General features: G+C 41.0%; 1 protein-coding gene across 4 annotated transcripts; it reads left to right on the top strand.

The window, feature by feature from the left end:
- Positions 1 to 146: 146 nt before the first annotated feature.
- On the top strand, positions 147 to 11,231 carry Asb12 (ankyrin repeat and SOCS box containing 12). 4 transcript variants are annotated; one of them, XM_075958206.1, is made up of 5 exons: positions 147 to 273; positions 4,823 to 4,899; positions 9,146 to 9,314; positions 9,693 to 10,542; positions 10,970 to 11,231. In XM_075958206.1, the coding sequence occupies exons 4-5, from the start codon at positions 9,747 to 9,749 to the stop codon at positions 11,098 to 11,100; spliced, it is 927 nt and encodes a 308-aa protein (XP_075814321.1). In that variant the 5' UTR covers positions 147 to 273; positions 4,823 to 4,899; positions 9,146 to 9,314; positions 9,693 to 9,746; the 3' UTR covers positions 11,101 to 11,231. The 4 variants fall into 4 exon arrangements, with proteins under 4 accessions (XP_075814321.1, XP_075814322.1, XP_075814323.1 ...); XM_075958207.1 differs by lacking the exon at positions 9,146 to 9,314; XM_075958208.1 differs by lacking the exon at positions 4,823 to 4,899.
- Positions 11,232 to 20,870: the final 9,639 nt, after the last annotated feature.

Raw genomic sequence — 20,870 nt, forward strand, 5'->3', positions numbered from 1 at the left:
CAGTCCCCCCTCCCCTTGCTGGGATCACTCCCAGAATGTCACTGGTAAGATAACACAGCCAAGGGAGGGAGAAGGAGGGCGGACTAAAAATAGGCACCTAGAATAAATCAGCCCAGGGAGCAATGCCTAGTCTTTCCACTGGGAACCGAGGGGCCAAACAGCTCCAGCCTGGGTGGTAGTGGCTCTCTGAAGACAGTCAACTAGGACCTTGGTGTGTCACAGAGGGGCTAGGACTGCAACTACCCATTCGGTGCAAGCTCGAGCTGAAGTCCTGTGAGTATCTGGAACCTAACTTTCCTTCGAAAGTCCTGCTCTTCTTGTTGGGGCCAGCATTTGGGAGCGCTTAGAAGGCAGAAGGGAAAGACCCTTTAGAAGGGAAGAAGGATATCATGTGAGCTTCTTGCTTTGTCTGTCCCAAAGTGTGTCTGCGATCTTTTGTTACTTTGTTTTGTATTGTTTGGGTCTCAGTTTTTTTTAAATTTCAAAAATGTTTTCTGTTTGATTTTGATGGTGGTGGTGATATTTGATACAGGATCTCGCTCTACCACATGCATAGTCTTGCTTGAACATCTTCAAAGTGGAAATTCGGCCTCAGACTCCCTAGTGCTAGGAAACCAGGCATGGGCCACTATGTGTGGATACACGTACTTATTCAGGAATATATGTGGTTATCTGCCACAGAGGTAAGGTTAAAAGTTTGTTCATATGTCCCAACATGGCATTTGCATGACTGGGAGTTTGCAGTAGAGTGGGCTTAAGGCCATAAGAACAGAGTTTCTTAAGATGGAATAAAGGAGGTGAAGAGTAATAATAGTCTAATAATGTCTTAAGGAATGTTCTAGCTCCCATGAAGCCATCCACTCTCCCTATAAGAGTTCTTACTCTGGGTACATGGATTCTAAGAAAGCGTTAGAGAACATATGAAGAGTTATTTTTAAAAAAAACAACTTGGATAAATAAGCAATTGCCTGTTGTCTCCTAACTTTTAACCTCTAACTGAAATTCAGAACATTTTTCTAAGATAAAGGTAGGCAACAAGTGGTGGTAGTGTTACAAGTTTGTATGACTTGCTCACCAGAATAAATCACAAACATATCATATTACAGTGTGGCAGAGGTCCTGAAATTACATTGACCGTCAACCACCACTTACAAATTATTAATAGATCTTGTTATTTACTATAGCTCACAGTGTTAAAAACGATTTGATAACCACATTTCAAGATAGTTGGTTCTTTGACCATGTACATATTACTTTATATACTAAAAGCACAACAGAAAGGACCCATGGACTTTGACTTTACCATTATCAGTGTCACAAAGGAAATGTTTTAAATAACTACACTCTGGAAATTAAAAAGAAACTCTTTGTTTATAGTACACATATATATTAACTGTTTATTAATAATCTAGAGCAAGGTAAAGCTATATAATAGACTCCTGGATTTTCTTGTTCTTATCTAATTGAGGCACACTTTACTCAAGTGCAAGCAGACATGGCATCTTTCCCTCTGGGGCTCATTATAATATAAACTGTATGGTGAACTTATTGTGTGAGCTAGGTGAGAACCCAGCAGACCCAAGTCCCCAAAATGAAATCGAAAGAAGGGAATCTCCATAGACTGTCAGGAGAAGTGGTATGTCATGGGAAGGCTTATCCTCTTTGAGGAGTGGGTGGGGGGTGGGATGGGGGGGAGTGTGAGGAGGGGAGGGAGTGGGAACTGGGACAGGTATGTAAAATGAGAAAAGATCATTTTTTATTTATTTATTTATTTATTTTTTGATGAATCCGCATCTTTAATTTTTTTAGGGATTATTCATCGATGGGATTTTCCCAGAATCCGGAAACATACCACTTTTGACTTGCAGAAACATTTCCTTTTTTTTTAATTTATTTATTTATTAAAGATTTCTGTCTCTTCCCCGCCACCGCCTCCCATTTCCCTCCCCCTCCCCCAATTAAGTCTCCCCCCAGCCCGAAAAGCAATCAGGGATCATTTTTTAAAAGTAATAAAATAAAATAAAAGTTCCTGAAATTCAATATGATACTCAAAAGCTAAAAGCTGCAGGGTAACTCAACATGAAGCAAGAGAGAGGAATGCATCTATGCTTCATGTTACAGTCCAAGAAAGGGGGGTCAAAAGTAGAGAGATCTAGATTTTATTTCTAGTTCGGGTAGAATGCATCTGGCTGGTGTAAGGCACTTCACAAATGTATTAACTTCCAAGCTCTAGTTTCTACCATTTTTAAAATGAGGATATTGTTTATGCCACTATGTGACATACCTTTGGAAAGCATAAGTTTGCAGATATTTTCTTGGTTCGTGATAACAAGATAATTCACAATAACAATGATATGGTATTAGAAAAGTTCTGGGGATCCTCTAAACTTTGAATCCCCCATGTCTAAGGAGAAAAAATTAACTTATCAATAAGATCCATTCTAGCTCCGAGTTTTTAAAATATTAAGTAGGGAACAGTAATCATAGAAAACCACAACATATGTACTATAGCTGGTTTTCTAATTTGTTCCCTAAAGTAGTCAATGAAAAAGATCTATTATGAAGAAACAGGAGTTATAGAAAGAAAATATTATAGGAGTAATTATTTCTCCCTTGAAGCATGAACTATCATTTGTGTCTATAGATGAGGAAACTTAACCACAAAGTAGAGAATAGTCATAGAAAGCAATAATCAAAGCCAGGTGTTGTAGTGTGCCTCTTTAAACCCAGCATTGAGGAGGCAGAGACAAATGAATCTCTGTGGGTTCTAGGCTAGCCTGATCTACATAGCAGGTTCCAGGACAACCAGAGCGTCATAGAGCGACTTTGTCTCAAGAAAATTTTTAAAAAGGAAAGAAAAAAGAAATCAGTAATTATCATAACTAAATCAAATTTAAATTAGCCTTCATTAGCATATAGTCATTGCATAATGTTTGGTTTCATAAGGGCATTTTCGTCCAGATGTGTCCTGTCCTTTGACCATAGGCACCCCATTGTCCTTCTCTTTCTTCACCCCTTACCACTCTCTTTCTCTAGTCCACTTTCTTCTCCCAGAAAGTCTCCTTCTACTCTGACTCACAGACTTAAATGATTTTAAGCATTATATAAAATCTCTAGGATCCACAAGTGAGAAAAATATAGTTCTCTGAATCTGAGAATTTACTTTGTAAAATATGATGTCATTTTATTGCAGGAGACATAATCTTGTTTTTCTTTATGGCTGAATAAAGCTCCATTTGTTTACACATACCACTTTCCTTACCATTTATCTATTGTTGGATACCTAAGTTGATTCCACAACTTGGCTATCATGAATAGCACTATTATTAACATGGATGTGTATATAACTCTGGTATGTTCACTTAAAGTCTTTCAGGTATGTACCCATGAGGGGTATTACTGGATCATATAATAGTCCTACTTTACATTTCTTTTTATTCTAGATATGTATACCCTGATAGGTGTATACCTAGCAAATATTTTCTCCCATCCTGTAAGTGGTGTCCTCATTCCATTAATAGTCCCTTTTACGGTGAAAAACTTTTAATTTGATATAATTATATTTGCCAGTTCTTTGTAATTATTTCCTCTGCTATTGAAGTCCCTTTCAGAAAATCATTACCAATGCTGATCTCTTGAAGTGTTTGTCTTATTTTTCTTCTAGTTTTGAGAGTTTCAACTCTTACATTACTGTCTTTGGTACATTTTAATTGATTTTTGTATAGGTGGAGTGATACAGATCTAGCTTCATTCTGCTACATGTGAATATCTAGTTTTACCATCACCAAATACTTTTTTTTAACATCACCAAATATTTAACAGGTTTTATTTTCTGTGGTTTAGGTTTTTATAATAGCCTTGTTAAGAATCAAATGGCTATAGCTGTATGGATTTCTTTCTAGGCCTTTTATTCTGTTGATGTGTCTGGTTTAGTGCTAGTACCTTGCAGTAATTGTTCCTGTGGCTCTGTGGTATAATTCGAAATAATCCTTTGATACCGTAGTATAGCTAGTTTAACCCAGGATGACTTTAGCTATTTGGGGTCTATTGTGCTTCAGTATGAATTTTAGGACGATATTCTTTGTTTCTGTGAAGAACATTGTTAGAACTTTGATTTGAATCTAATTAAATCAGCAGATTGTTTTTGGTAATAAGGCCATTTTCACAGTATTAATTCCTTCAATCCCTGATAATTTGAGGTATTTCTGTTTTCTACTGTCTTTGTCAGTTTCTTTGTTCAGTTATGTAAATTTTCACTAAAAATGACTTTTCTATCAAAAGTTTTTTCTAAGATATATCACTGACTTAGTTAGGGTTTCTATTGCTGTGAAGAGATGACATGACCACAGCAACTCTTCGGAAGGAAAATATTTAATTGGGGTGGCTTATAGTGTCAGAGGTTCAGTCCATTGTCACTGTAGTGTAACATGGTAGCCTACAGGCAGACATGGTGCTGGAGAAGCATCTACGAGTCCTACATCTTGACTCACAGGCAACAGGAAGTGGACTATGGCACTGGGCATGGCTTTAGCATATATGAGACCTCAAACCCCACCTTCACAGTATACACTTCATCCAGCAAGACCGTGCCTATTCCAACAAACCACATCTTTCAATAATGCCACTCCCGTTGGGGGCCATTTTCTTTCAAACCACCATAGCATTGAAGCCATTGTGAATGGGATAGTTTCATGGTTTCTTACTCAGCTTGTTCATTATCAGTATATAGGAAAGTTCTTGAGTTTTATATGTCAATATTTTATCTTGCTATTACACTTAACATGTTTATCAATTTTGAGAGGGTTTCATTTTTTTGTTAAAGCCTTAAGGGTTTCTTGTGTATAGCATCATATGGTCCGAAAGTATGCAGTATGGGTAAGCTGACTTCTGCCTGTACAGGTAAGTTGATTTCTGCCCCCCTTTTTTATTTGTGTTCCTTTTATTTCTTTGTCTTATTAAAACTTCAAGGATTGCATCTATTTTTTCCCGTTTTTTTAAAAAAATTCTTTTTATTTATTCTTTTTTAATATTTATTTATTTTATTTTTTATTTTATTTTTCCATTCAAATATTTACACTTCCTTCCCTCCTCCCAATCCCCTCCCGCTCCCCCACACCTCCTCCTCCCTCTCCTTCCCTGCTTGAGAGAAGGCAGGGAACCCTGCCCTGTGGGAAGTCCAAGGCCCTCCCCCCTACATCCAGGCCTAGGGAGCTGTGCATCCATATAGACTAGGGTCCCAAAAAGTAAGAACATGCCATAAAAACAAGTCCCAGTGCCTTTATCAATGGCTTCTCAGTCAGCCCCCATTGTCAGCCACAATCTATTCTTTGTGTCTTTGACACAACTCCCCCCACCAATGAAATAAAATAAAATTTAAGGGAAAAAGAAAAAAATCTTGTTATGGAAGCTATAAAGTGACACAGTGAGTCACGCAGAAGACCCCTTTATCCATATACTTTTAGGTGCAAGTGTTCATTGCAAACAGTCATTGGTCTGCTTCCAGGCCTCTGGTCTCTTTTACACTACTGATGCTTGATCCTCACTGGGACTCGTCTTGGATATCCTTTTGTTGCTGTGTTGTGGAGATCCTGCAGCTTTGGGTCTGCAGGACTGGCCCCCTCTCGTGATCCAGCAGATCATAGATGGGGTGGATGTTCGGGCGGGCCAACTTGTAACCCTGATTTTATGCCTGGGTAGTTGCAGGGTTTGGTCAGTCTCCCATCATGACCAACAGCTACCACCAGGCTGAACTCTTCAGTACTGCTGCAGCTAGCTCATCCCTTGCAGGGATGAGCAAGGGGCAGGGCCAGTTTTCCTGCTTTCATACCCTGAGGCTTGGCTCTCCCACACCTACACATTCAGGGCCAGCTCTACTGTGTTGCCCAGGTGAGGTGCAGGGGCCACTCTGCTGAGTGCTGCAGCTGGTAAGGGACAGGGACAGCTCTCTTGCTCTTATACCTCAGGGCCAGCTCTCCTCCACCCACAGCACCATATGGCAGAAGAGGGCTGGGGCCAGATCTCTCATGCTTACCTTATAGGGACAGTTCACCCATGCCCCACCTCCATCCCCATCAATAACGTCAGCTCTACTGTGCTGCCCATGTGAGGGTTTAATGCTCAAGCTTAGACTTCAAGGACTACATTTATTAAAAATAAAAAAATAAATCAACCCTTTATCTCTTTTTTAATGGAAATTCTTTGAAATTTTCCCTATTTAGTATACCATTGGCTATAGGTTTGCCACATATTCTTTATTTTGTTGAGTAATATTCTTTTTTCCCTGGTTTCTTCAGGGTATTTATCACAAAGGAATGTCAGACTTTGTTTCAAGTGTTTTTAGAAACTACTGATAAATGTTTTATTTCTTTTATGCCTCTGACATTCAACATTTCTATATTTTTCTAATCGCTGAGTCTACTCTTTACTATAATCCTTTCTTGCATTTCCATGATTCTTGCCTCTTTTTTAAGTCAAGAATCAGATGTTTTCTTTCATATTCCTAAATATGACTTGGGAGAGTGCTGTTTGTCCTTATTCTGCCATCTTCCAATTCCTTCTGACCTATATGTCATTAAAATAATAAAAGTGGAACTTGATCTAATTAGCTATGGAGAACCATGCTCAAGTACATTTCAAGCAATTATTCCAATTACTATCATTATCTTCTTCGTAGTGATAAGGAAGTCCATATTGAGAAATTAAGAATGCCCTAGGCCACACAGTTACATGATTGAAAATCAACTCCAGACCTATGTTTTGCCCCTACCACACATGGCCTCTTCATTTGCAATGGGGACAAAATAGATAGATCCCTATAGAACTTACAGTGCATTAGGATGTGAACATAAATTATAGAGGAATTAACTCCAAAGACATGTAGTGGCAGAAAAGAAGGAAGATATACATGGAGAGGTATCATTTTTATCCCTTATCACTGTATTTCAGAGTATAATTAGAAAAAGGTGAAATGAGGCTAGAGAGGTTAACAAAGGTATATGACATATAAAGCATTTCATGTATAACTTGAACAAAATCAAAAGCATTGTTTGGGACTGGAGGCGCAGCCACTAAAGAGGCTGAGGCATGAGGGTTGCAAGTTTAATGCCAACCCCGCCTCAAAATGAAAACATAAAAAGAATGCTGGGGATGTAGCTCAGGGACAGAGCAAGAGCATGTGTAAAGCTCTGTAATCAATCCCCATTACTGAAAATAAGAAAATAAAGCAAAGAAGAGAGAACTTAGTAACTGATTTAGAATAGATCACACTTGTATTTTTATATTATCATTTTAATCACAATACAGGAAAGACATTGAAAAGGGAAACTATAGTTAGGAGATTACTGTACTTGTTGAAGCAAAAAGACAACAGAAGCCTAGATAAAATATTAGAATGGGTATGAAATTCTGATGGCCTGGAAAAGTCTCTAGGTTAAAAAAAATCCACTAGACTTGATGGGATTGAATGGAAGTGGTAAGAGGTAAGGAACTAAGATATGTCTTGGAGATTTAGTTTGACAGGTGATAATGAACTGGTATCTAGATTAAGTCTCATGATAGTAATGGTCCCAGCATGATGCTGCTGACTTGAAAGTGAATATATGCCAGGAACTAAAAAGAGACCCAAGGGTGGGACAATGGTGTAATAACCTAGGAATCACTAGCATAAAGGTGAGGGTTAAAGCTAAGCTCTGGGACTGAGATGAAGAAGATGGAAGAAAAAACAGGGAAGTATAAATATTCCAGTGAAAAACTGTGAGGGGAAAAAATCAGGGATTATGCTCCTTAAAAAGTCGATAGGGGTTTGTGAAATGGAACATTCAGTAAGGACAGATACTTCAGAAAGTTTACAAAGTGAGCAGAGGGTGGTAAAGTGCTTGACTAGCATACATGAAGCCCTGGGTTCAACCTCAATACCACAAGAAAAAAGAAACAAAAGAAGAGAGGAAAGAGAAAAAGGTTTCCAAAATAGCCAATAGGTTCAGTCACGACGATTATACTTTTGAAAGTTGTCTTAGATTAAGGGTGGATAGAGTCACACTGCATAGAGTAGAGAAATAAATAGGCAGGTGTGTAAATAGTATGTATCTGTTTGGTAGAGAAGAGTGATTGAGAAAGGGGTTTCATTTACCAGGTTAGTTGAGGGAGAGGAGCTAGCGTAAAGAGGTTGAAAGTGTAAAATAGCTCATCTAGGAAGCTTTTGTGTAGAGGTAGTTATCTTTATCCTAGAAGCCCCACAAAGCATGAACTACTATTTCTGTCTTGTAGATAAAGAAATTAAATCACAAAAAGAGACTTGCCCAAGGTCCCTTGTTAGGATCTTGGAGAGCTGAGATATAAAGCTAAGTCTGTCTGATTCCCCAAATTCTACTTACATTGCACCCTAAGAATGAATAAATAGTAAGACCATACACAAAGCTGAAGCTGGCAGGTAAGGACAGAGTGATCTCACTCACATACCTCATAATATTCTTTAAAAAGATATTTATTTACCTGAAGCTGCTATCAAACAAAAGGGTGGGCTAGATAGTGAATCATGGAGCTTTGAGGCCCTGAGACCTAGGCTGAAGAATATGGGAAAGGAGGGAGACCTGAGCACTGCAAACCCTACAGCTCACCCTGATGCCATTACAACTAAAGGGAGAGAATATCACTTACAGAACCTAAGGAGGGACTGGCGCAGTCAGGTTCTAAGCTAAGTCCATATGTAATCCACAGGTGGTTTTTTGAGGCCTAAAGATTATTGAGGGGAAAAGAGTTGAGGTTTGAGTCAAAGCCCTAGACCGCATTGGACAGAAAATGGGAGAAGACTTCAGTCAAAAGATGGCAACGCAGAAGGTTCTAAGTGTCAGCGATCAAAGGTTTGGAGTAGTCCTGAGGGAGAAGCTATTCATCACCATAGAGAACTTGCTCTGTATACCTGCTGTTTCTGTCATCTACTGCCTTCATTTTGATTATTTTCTTTGTGATGCCACCTCTTCATTTAAACAGCCAATACCCTTAGCATCTATTTCTTAGGTACCTTTCCTTCTGAGATCCATGGGGTCTTAGTCTGAGAGGAGAATACAGAAAGCTCAGGAGAGGGATATTGATGTGGTCATGGGTGAGGGGATGTGAGGAAGTTGAAACTCAATTAAAATGCCAACAGGTGGAGTTGAGAGCTTACCCCCTGAGACCGTGATTGGAGTACCCATGGACAAGAGTTTGATGCCATGAATTCTCACTCTATTGAGCTGCTCACTGCCACACCTAAGCTAACTCATTAATGTCACATTCTCAACTGAGGAAGATACAGCTCCCACGTCTCTAGCTGCGAGGTATGGCCTATCAGCAATAGGCAACTACCAGATGGATGGAGGGACTTTGTCTTCACTTTATTCACTAATGGCACACAGACAAGTACAGATGTGTCTGTTTGGAGATGAGTTCTAATTATGACCTTCTTGAAATCTCCAAAAACTCAGGGAAAATTTCCAGGAGTTTCAAGGGCAGGCAGAGTGTATGTGAAGTCACCAAGCTGTGAAATGATCTGGCTATTTTGATAGCCATCTTGAGTCCTAAAATTGAAACTGAGAAACAGGACACCCATGGATGAGTATCCTTATGGCGAAGGTCAGAGAGTAAACATAGAGTCTGGCATTCCCGATTTTTGATAGGGATGTTTTTTGTTTTTGTTTTTGTTTTGTTGCCCATAGATCTAGAATTGTGGCTTACCCACAATGAGAACAGTCCTATTCCAATAAACCAGAATGAGTCTCATGGACATCGCCAAGATCTTCTCTCTTCTGCAGCCTGAAAAGGAGGAGGAGGACACTGACACGGGAGAGAAACAAGCTCTCAATCAAGCTGTGTATGACAATGACTCCTGTACCCTGGACCACCTTCTACAGCAGGAGCGCTATAAACGCTTCATCAATAGCAGGAGTGGCTGGGGAATACCTGGAACACCCTTGCGTTTGGCAGCTTCTTATGGCCACTTGAACTGTGTGAAGGTCCTCCTGGAACATGGTGCTGATGTAGATAGCTTGGATGTCAAAGCACAAACACCACTTTTCACCGCTGTTAGTCATGGTCATCTGGAATGTGTGCGCGTGCTTCTAGAAGCTGGCGCCTGTCCTAGTGGTAGCATCTACAACAATTGCTCTCCTGTTCTTACCGCCTCACGTGATGGTGCTGTTGCCATCTTACAGGAGCTCCTAGGGCATGGTGCAGAGGCCAATGTCAAAGCTAAATTACCAGTGTGGGCCTCAAACATAGCTTCATGTTCTGGTCCCCTCTATTTGGCTGCAGTCTATGGGCATCTTGACTGTTTCCGCCTGCTTTTGCTCTATGGGGCAGATCCTGATTACAACTGCACTGACCAGAGTCTCTTAGGTCGTGTTCCACAGCCTCGCACACTTCTTGAAATATGCCTTCATCATAATTGTGATCCAGAGTACATCCAGCTTTTAATAGATTTCGGAGCTAACATCTACCTTCCATCTCTCCCCTTGGACCAGACCTCACAAAATGATAAAGGCATCAAATTGCTGCTGCAAGCCCGAGGTGAGTGGTGATCTTGTATACCCCATAGCCTTCTTTGTTGTAGGTCTCAGGGTTCCAAATCATCATCTAAGTCCTTTCCTCTGGGTTGAAGTAGAGGCAGCTCCATCTTCGTTCTCCTGGGGTCCTGTGGAGAAAAGGTTAAAGATTCCACATGAGTAGAAGGGTCACTAAGCTGAGGAATATAGAAAGCATTTATAGAATTTCTGCTCTTAGATCTGCCCATGACTGGTTGTTTTGATGCCCTGAGTGTCTCTTCTCTAGACCGCTAGTGTTTCTCCATTGTTACCATGCATTGGGGGATGGTTGGGACAATTCTTAGAAGGGAGAGGGCATTTGGGCTGAAGTAGCCATGGCAGAGTAGATTTAGGCCTGGAAAGGAAAAGTACTCTGAGAATTGATACTCATAATCTGTTTCTCATTGCCGTAGCCACCCCGCGGTCACTCCTGTCTCAGGCCCGTTTAGTTATCTGCAGAGCCCTGATCCAGGCCAAACAGCCACAAGCCATCGACCAGCTGGATATTCCTGCTGTGTTGATTAGCTACCTCAAACACCAGTGACAAGTTCTCAACCTTCCAAGGAACCCGTGATACCTCTAAAAGACACCTGGTAAACCAGGTAGCTTGAATATAATATGCCTCATGACTTCACTGATGTATTACCCTCCATAATAAAGTCCCCAGCAAAGGAATGGTGTCTGCTGTTTGTGTGGGAATGGGGGAGGGCCCCTGTGGAAAGGGTTTGTTCTGCCATAGGGAAGAATGGCCAGAAGTCTGGTCCTCAAAAGCACAGGATGAAGAGAGAAGAAACTGGACCATTGTGGCACCTTCTCAACAAGACTCTTGGTAAGAGTTCGCTGACCTGGTATAAAGGCTTTGAAAAATCCATGTATGTGGACGTAGCCTTGGACTCCAAGCAGTTTTTCTAGTCTCAACTTTAGCACATGCTGACTATTCTCAAAGTCAATATCATTATCTCTATCTGATCTAGGGGATAGAAATGTACACCCATTTGAATAGAGCAAAATCTTCTATGATATGCGAAACACAGATTCTCTGGTTGACCAGTAAAAAACACATGGACACTGGATATTTCAAAAGATTTGCAATTGAGACTATTATTGGTATATACCAAATACCCAAAAATGAGGAGGGGTGGAAACAACCCCATTTTCTACATGAGGTTACAGAGATACTGGCAAAATTAAGAGTCTATGTTTTGGGTAAACCATACCTCCAGACTACTCATAGGTGTTCTTTTTCTAGTTGCCTGGGCTTGAGAAACAGTGCCTCGGTCCTTTTCTCTCCCCAGACCTCACTATTCCCTTCTAGACAATGGGCCAAGGGTTGGGATAGATCATCTCAAATGCCAATAACTCTTCCAAGACTCTTTTCCCTATGAGGTGTGACTCATAAGTAGAAGCAGCATTACAAAATTCAATCTTCCCTTGGCCTTTTGTTTCTTGTTGTTACTGACCTCAGTGAGATTCTAGTACCCCCATTTCCTAAACTTTCAGCTGCCGCCAATGTTCAGGCAGGCCGAGTCGAAGGTACTTTAAAACTTCTGGTGAGCTCTAATTCCGTCCCTCTTTTGGAAAAAAAATATAACAAAGTATAGCTTCCAGCTTCTAGGCTTCTTGCTCGCTCCTTGCTCACCTGTCCAATGAGTAGACCCTTTATTGAGTATAAAAGCAGTGCATGATAAGCAAAAAGTAGTGTCTAGTAGAATGATCCCCTTCCAGTGCTCTGGCTCGTAGATAAACTGCTTCAGAACTACCACTTACTCTGTTTTAGCATCCTTGTCCTCACTCAAAAATGAGTCATTCTTTCTAATCAGAATCGCCTGCTTTTCTGGAAATTATATTCCTAAAAATTTATGGGTTGGCTCCACAGAATCTCCCTATTCTGGGCTAGCTATTGTATTTCAGAAATCATATAACCCTAAGTTTCTTTCCTTTTGTACCCACACTTGCCTTCTTTCCTGTCCATTCATTTCTCTTTAGTTACATTTTCAACCTTAAGTTTATTTTTATCTACATGTAAAGCATTAAAATGTACATGTATATAAGTACTACATGATATTCCAATACATTTTATACATGGTCTAATGTTTAAGTCAGGTTACTAATATTATTTCCTTAAATATTTATAATTTTGTGGTAAAAATTTAGAGTTTTTCTAGCTTTTTGAAATGTCTGTACACTGCAGCGATACTATCTGCAGTCACTCTAATGTGAATTAACAAACCGGGAGTTTTTGGCCATTTTATAACTGATATCACCATTCTGTTTTTAACTTCTTGAAGTATTAACTTATTTTTATAATCCACATATGAGTTAGTTCGTTGAGTACTTCTTTTTCGATATCTGACTTATTTCCCTTAACTTAATAAGTACTGATTGTGTTACCAGGGGCTGAGAGCATGCAGAAAAATGAAATGGGAAATTACTGATCAAAAGAATCTAATCTTCAGGAGACTTTGAGATCTGTTGTACACAGGGTACTATAGTCAATAATTATGCAGCATATTATTCAAAATGACTAAAAGTAAAATTTAAATATCAAACCATGAAATTATAGGTAAATAAAGATGATGGGTATGTTAATCAGCTTGATGTTATCATGCTACATTTAATGAAAATATCACATTGTTCCTCATTTGTGTATAAAATTATGATTTTGTTAAGTATATCTTCCAAAAGAAACCTAAGCAGTTATTTTCGGTCAAATACTTCTTATATGCTGGAGAATGTGCTCAAATAATCATTTTATGTAGATTAATTCATTTGATTTAATAGCCTTACCACACTCATGCCCACTTTATACATTAAAAAAACTGAGATCCACTGTTGTTAAGTAAAACACACACACACACACACACACACACGTAGTCACTCACAAACCTACAGAATGGGATGAATATCCCTACCTAGATAACATCCTACCTGGGCCTTTAGCAACTAGCCATTTTCTAAACCAGCTGCATCTGACTCTGTGCAGTATTAGCAAGCTTTCTTGAACTTTCCCCCACATACTGCTTTCTTTCTCACCATCAGATTGGAACTTTAGTGTCTCCTACTTTCCAGAGCAGGTAGGTATGAAATCTTTACCTTTCGTGTCAATAAACTACTGAATCCTCCTATTCTTCTTTCTTGTCTTAGTCTGCTCCAACCAAGACTAACTCACCTGTAGATACTCTAGATGACACCTATCACCAGGCTCCACCCCGCACCAGATTATCTTTTATTTTTCTTTTTAATTTTAAATACATAGATTTGATTTATTTGTTAAGTATATGCCATAGCACAAATGCGGAAATCAGAGGATAACTTTGTGGAGTCATATCTCCTTCCATTCTTAAGTGGCTTTTGGGAATGGAATTCGGATAGGCAGGCTTAGAGGCAAGCATGATTACCCACTGAGCCAGATTCTTTGTCGTTTACTTAATTGATCTCTTTTCCTCAGTGTACAAACAAGCACACCCTTCTAATATGTGAAAACCTACATGCTCCCTAGGACCCTTTCCAGTCACTACTCTTTGTAGCCAAACTTCTGTAACAAGGAAACCATTTTTATGATCCATACGGGTTGATGTACAACCCACTTCTGCTTCCAGCCAGTATTGCCCACATCACCCGCGAATTTCTAGGTCCATACCCCAGGACATATTTTCTGCATTTATCTCAGAGTCCTGTAGGCTTTTTCTCGCACAACCTTCATTCAAGGTGCCATCACAGTGTTCAGTGATTTCTGCTTTCAGAATATATGTAGAATCCAAAGCTTCTCACCACATCACTGCCTCTCACCTGGGTCATTAATAGAGCTAGTACTCTCTGCACCTGTTTCTATTCTCTTTTCTCCGTTATAGTCATTACTATCTGGTGTAACTGTGCATTTTACAGAAGTAGTTTGTCTAGTATGTTAGTGCTTTCATTATCATGATGGAAGGCAATGAAAAAGGCAATAAAAATAGATAAATAACATACATACATTATATGTTAGGCAGTAGTATTGTAGGGATGGGGGAAAAGCTAACTAAGGTACTGGAAAGTGAAGGCAATGGAACAGGGAATTCTTATATATCAGGAGTCCAGGTAAGATCTCACTGTTAATCTTTGTGTCATGACATTTGATCGCACGCCTGAAGGAAGGAGGGCTCAAAACTTGCCCATTATCAGATGTCAAACACTACAAACAAAGGGAACAACAAGTTCAATGCTTGTGTTTCTATGCTGTCTCTCTTTTCCTCTCTTTCTTTCTCTCTTCCTCTCCCCCTCTCTTCTGTTTTATAGCAAGGGGTTGCTTTTGTAGCTAAGGCAGGCTCCTAACCTATGATCTTCCTGCCTTACTCTCTCTCTCCTGAGTGCTGTATTTATAAGTGTGCATCACCACACCTGGATCAAAGTTACGACCTTAACTTTGTCTGTTTGCAGTGCTTGGGATGGGAATTAGAAGCTTGCACAGGCTGATAAAAATTCTCTAGCATTCAGCTACATTCCCAGCCTCTTACAGGAACACATTCTGACACATCAAGCTCAGAATGCCCCAGACACAAGCACTATATTTTCTTAATCTGTACCTATAGTCCCTGCATGGCAGCAACATCTGGTAGTTCCTTGCCCAAACTGGGAAGGGTAAAATATGGGTCCTCCTCTACTAGAATGACTGCCTGTAAGGAGAGCAGTTGTGTTCCGTTTCCCATGCTGGATGATGACGAGGCTACTCCAGTGACACGGAACGTGGCAGAGAGGAAGTATTCAGGGAGTGGAATCATCACAGTTTTCAGACGTCAGTGGTTTCCAACACAGGTGAAAGGAGCAACAGCTCCTTCCTGTAAACTCAGCAGGCTGAATAGTTTTCCCACTTCAGGCGGCCTCGACTAACGCCAGTACTTGATTTGTGCCTTCAACTATGCAAAGCATTTCGGGTCTAGCTACTATAATAAAACGGTTGAAATTTTATTAAAGAAACAGCAATAGAAGCTCAAGTCTTGTGATTAGGAGAAAAGGAGGCACTCAGAAGAAAGCAAGACAGACCCAACCGTAGGTGTGGGCCCATCGGGGGAGTCTTAGCTCAGTGTTTCTAAAATAGGCATAAGTAGGATTTAAAGTTTCTACCTTATCACTCAAGTTTCAGAGGGTCACATAACAAGATTACAGGTGAGAAGGGAACTCACCAAGGCCAGCTGGACTGGGTCTGAAAAAACCTGGGACAAAACCGGACTCGCTGAACATAGTGGACAATGAGGACTACTGAGAAGTCAAGAACAATGGCAATGGGTTTTTGATCCTACTGCACGTACTGGCTTTGTGGGAGCCTAGGCAGTTTGGATGCTCACCTTACTAGATGGAGGTGGGTGGTCCTTGGACTTCCCACAGGGCAGGGAACCCTGATTGCTCTTTGGGCTGACGAGGGAGGGGGACTTGATTGGGGGATGGGGAGGGAAATGGGAGGAGGTGGCCGGGAAGAGACAGAAATCTTTAATAAATAAATAAACGGGAAAAAATAGAAAAAAAAAGAAAGTGAGATACATTTACTGTAAATAGTGCTGTTTGAGGTTCTCCGGTAAAGGAGGGGGCTCTATTCAAAGACATATATTCAGGCATTAATTCTGGTTTATTGTTACTTGGACAGAAAATATCTACACATGAAAAGAATACTATGTATAAGGTAGAGACTGTTGCTGTGTTAATCACCATGGCCAAAATCACCATGGGGAGGGCAGGGTTTATTTCATTTTAAAATGCCCAGGACACAGTCTATCACTGAGGGAAGTCAGAAGAAGAATTCAAGCAGGAACTGAAGCAGAAGTCGTGGGAGAATGTTGCTTCCTTATCTACTCCTTAGCTCATGCTGAATTAGCTTTAGTATTTGGCCGAGGACCTCCTGTCTTGGGCAAGTGGGCTGGGCCTTCCCACATCAGTCAACCAGTCCCTCACTGACAGGGCCATGATTTGGGCAATCCCTAAATTGTGGTTTCCTCTCCCAAGTTACCCTGGTTTGTGTCTGGTCGACAGTAAAAACTAAGCAGGATGCGCACCGGCACGGCAAATGTCGATTGTGCTCGAATTCTTTCTTCTCTGCGGTTGAGAGGTTTCAACCAGACTCCAGGGTGAGAGGTTCTTTTTCTTTCTATGTACCCATAATTTTCCTGCCCTTTCTTCTTTTTCTCAATTTTTAATTGAAAATAATATTTTTCATACAATATATTCTGATCACGGTTTTCTCCCCCCCCCCCAACTCCTTTGCTTAAGGGCAGGCCCCATGCCCAGCAGTAGATAGTCAGTACAAAAAGAAATCAATGGTATTTTTGTAGGTTTTTTTTTTTTTTGCCTCATATTGCTTGCTTGGGCTTGTTTTTATTTCTGGTCTTTGGCTTGTATGTTATAATTTTCCTGTCTTTCTAGCCTGTTGAATTCAGCAACCTCTAAGCTTGACACTATTTCTGAAAATGTCTTCTTTGACAATGTTTAGCAAATATATGCTCAGCACTAAGTTTATTTTTAAACACAATTGGGTGTTAAGGATTTAAAAGTGAACAAGGAAAGCTTAGTCTGGTTTGCAGAATCAAAAGGAATCTGTAACTAAGTAAGCACAAAAGCACAAGCTCCTGTATGCTTAGTTTACAAAAGGAATTTGAAAGATAGTTTAAGCCTTGTAACTCTGAGAATATCTATACTGTATGGAAAGGAGACCACTAATAAAGAGGTTACTGATATTAATAACAATAATACCAATAGGTAACATTTATTTAGGTTTGTATGTATCAGGCTATAGTCACTTATGCTTACTATAGCTCCATGACACCTGACTTAAGCACTTATATTGTATGTGAAATGTTCCCCATAGTTGTGTGTTTGAACATTTGGTCCAAAGCTGATACCACTGCTTGGAAGTTGAAAAAAAAAACAAACCTTTCCAAGCTGAGGAAGGGTAGCTGGAGGGGCAGGAATTGAGGCTTATGACTTGGCCCTGGTTCTGCCTTGAGGTCCCTGCTTTCAGGTAGGTATTATGGGATGAGCATGTGACTGCCACACCCTTTTGCCACGATGACACAAACTGGTCTCGCTACCATGCTAAAACTGAGAGCCAAATTATTTCCTACTTTAAGTTATTTCTTTGAGTTATTCTTTCACAGTAAGAAAGAAAGTATCTACCACAGAAATGAGGCATCAGGAGGGCAATCATTGGTGTGATAAATTAGGCCCTGTGGCTCATAGACCCGTAAAATTGGTTTCTAGAAGGAATGTGGAAGAGTGTGAACTACAGAAGCACAGGAATGTCATAAGCAGAACTTAATGAGAATTCTGGTCAGAATGTGAAAACCCAGAATACCGATGGAAATGTGGATGTGAAGGCCAGGATCTTCAGGTCTCAGAAAGGAAAGGGGTCTCTATCAGAAATTGGGCTGCAATTCCTTTGTGCTACATCCTGGCACAAAGTTTCAGGAGGAACAGAAGAGTCATGAAAGAAGTTGTTTAGAGAGGATTTCAGTACAGCGTAGGTTCAGGTTACTCCTCATTGCTCTTAGCCAGACAGCAAGATTTACAGTGATAGAGAACAGAAAGTGGAGGCAAACTATATTTTAAAAGGTGCAGTTGGCAAGGAAAGCATGATAGAAAGGGGCATGAGCTAGTTCAGAGTAATGAACAAAGTAGCTGCAGATAGAGACGAAGGGGTAGTAACTGTTAAAGCGATTAGTGCAATTAAAGAAAAGCTATGAACTCTGTAGTAAGACAATGAGAGTAATGTCCCACCCGCTGGAAAGCTCCAGGGTGTGTGAGAGTTATTTGTCGTTGTCAACTCTATTGGATTTGGACTCACACAAGAGGCACACCTCTAGATAATTATTTCCCCAGCTGCAGCCATTAAGACACACATCAGCCCCTGCGTCTGTGCCCAAAAGACAGTAGACTGTTACGTCTCATTCCAAAAGCAGAAACTGTTTCTCTCTTCTATCTCTTGTAATCTGTTGTTAGTACTTGTCTCTGTAGTTCATAGCAGTATTATTTGTAATAGCCAGAACCTGGAAACAACCTAGATGCCCTTCAATGGAAGAACGGATGAAGAAAGTATGGAATATATACACATTAGAGTACTACGCTGCGGTAAAAAACAATGACTTCTCGAATTTTGCATGCAAATGGATGGAAATAGAAAACACTATCCTGAGTGAGGTATCCAGGCCCAAAAAGATGAACATGGGATGTACTCACTCATAATTGGTTTCTAGCCATAAATAAGGGTCACGGAGTCTACAATAGGTGAACCTAAAGAAGCTAAGTAAGAAGGGGAACCCAAGGAAAAACATATAGTTATCCTCTTGGCTAAGGGAAGTAGACAAAATTGCCGGGGAGAAAATTGGGATCTTGGGGGGTGGGGTGGGATGGGGGTAAGGGGAGATGGGGAGAGAAAAGTTAGAAGGGAAGGAGGTGGGGCCTTGGGGAAACAGGAGGATTGGGATAAAGGAAGGTTGGACAGGGGAGCACGGAACCACAATTCTTAGTTAAGGGAGCCACTTTAGGTTTGGCAAGAGACCTGACCCTAGAGGGGCTCCCAAGTGCCCAAGCCGAGGTCCCCAGTTAGTTCCTTGGGCAGCTGAGGATAGGGAACCTGAAATGACCCTATCCTAGAGCAATACTGACGAATATCTTGCATATCATCATAGAACCTTCATCTGGTGATGGATGGAGATGGAGACAGAGACCCACACTGGAGCACTGGACTGAGCTCCCAAGATCCCAATAAGGAGCAGAAGGAGGGAGAACATGAACAAAGAAGTCGGGACCACGAGGGGTGCACCCACCCACTGAGACAGTGGAGCTGATCTATTGGGAGCTCACCAAGGCCAGCTGGACTGTGACTGAAAAAGCATGGGATAAAACTGGACTCTCTGAACATGGCGAACAATGAGGGCTGATGAGAAGCCAAGGACAATGGCACGGGGTTTTGATCCTACGTAATGTGCTGGCTTTGTGGGAGCCTAGCCAGTTTGGATGTTCACCTTCCTAGATATGGACGGAGGGGGGAGGACCTAGGACTTACCACAGGGCAGGGAACCCTGACTGCTCTTTGGACTGGAGAGGGAGGGGGAAAGGAGTGGGGGGAGGGGGAGAAAGGTGGGACGAGGGGAAGGGAAATGGGAGGCTGGGAGGAGGTGGAAACTTGTTTTTTTTCTCCTTTTCTCAATAAAAAAAAGCAGAAACTGCCATCATGATCCACATACTGCTCATTTTGCACATACGAGGAATGCAAGTTACAGGATCATGGATATACCAAGGTTCAAAGATGCTGCTAAGACCAGGTAATGTATGGTAGAGTCAAGTCCCCTGCAAGGAGTTTCTTAGAGGCCATTGTATGGATGCCAGCAGGGTGGCTCAGTGGGTAAAAAAGGGGCTTGACACACAAACAACCTAAGTTTAATCCCCAAATCTACTTAAAAGTAGAAGGAGAAAACTGACTCCACAAAGTTATCCTCTAACCTCTGCAATTTGTGCCAGGGTACACACTTCACCCCTACAATAATAATAATAAATAATAGAAAAAGTCAAAAACAGGCTATTGTATGAAGCTGTGCTGGTGAAGGCTAAGTTGCAATAGAAACACCAGGATGTTGGAGGTACCAATGTGGAATGTCTACCAAGGAAAACTGTAGGATTCAGTGGAATTGACATAAAGAAGAGCCAGTAATACGCTGCAGATGGCTAAGGGTAAAAAACTACTCGGAGCTCAGATGATGTCATCATGAACCCTGGATATGGATGCGGATACGGAACTACAGGGGTTTTGGTAGTTTCTGTTGTTCCTTTGCCGAACTACAGTTCCCAGCATTCTCCTGGATATGGACATTTCCCAGAAGCCTTTGCATTCCCCGTTAAAAGCGAAGGTCTTTACGAGTTCGCCCCCTTTTCCCTTCCCCCTTTTGCTCTCCTAGTGTATTACACACCTGTCCCTGCCTGTTGCCCCTCCCCCCATTAAAGTGCACCCACATGGGACCGCCGCGTGTCTGTGTCTTTTCCTCGCATAACCGCCTTCGCTTTTACCTTACAGCCAAGCCAGGATTTAATTAATTAACAACAAGTGCGTCTTAATGATGACCCAGCTACTCAGGAGAGCCAGACAGATTTCTTCAACCAGCTACCTCAGATGACAGCCGATCTCTTCAATCAGCTACGTCAGACACCAGCGATCTCAAACACCATCAGCTACGTCAGACACCAGCAATCTCAAACACCAGCAGATATGTCAAACACCAGCGATCTCAAACACCACCAATCAGCGACTTCAAATGCCAATGGGACATTCCCTGGACCCCTCAACGCCCAAAGCCA

The sequence above is a fragment of the Microtus pennsylvanicus genome, chromosome X (genome assembly GCF_037038515.1).
Source record: "Microtus pennsylvanicus isolate mMicPen1 chromosome X, mMicPen1.hap1, whole genome shotgun sequence".
NCBI classification, from domain to species: Eukaryota; Metazoa; Chordata; class Mammalia; order Rodentia; family Cricetidae; genus Microtus; species Microtus pennsylvanicus.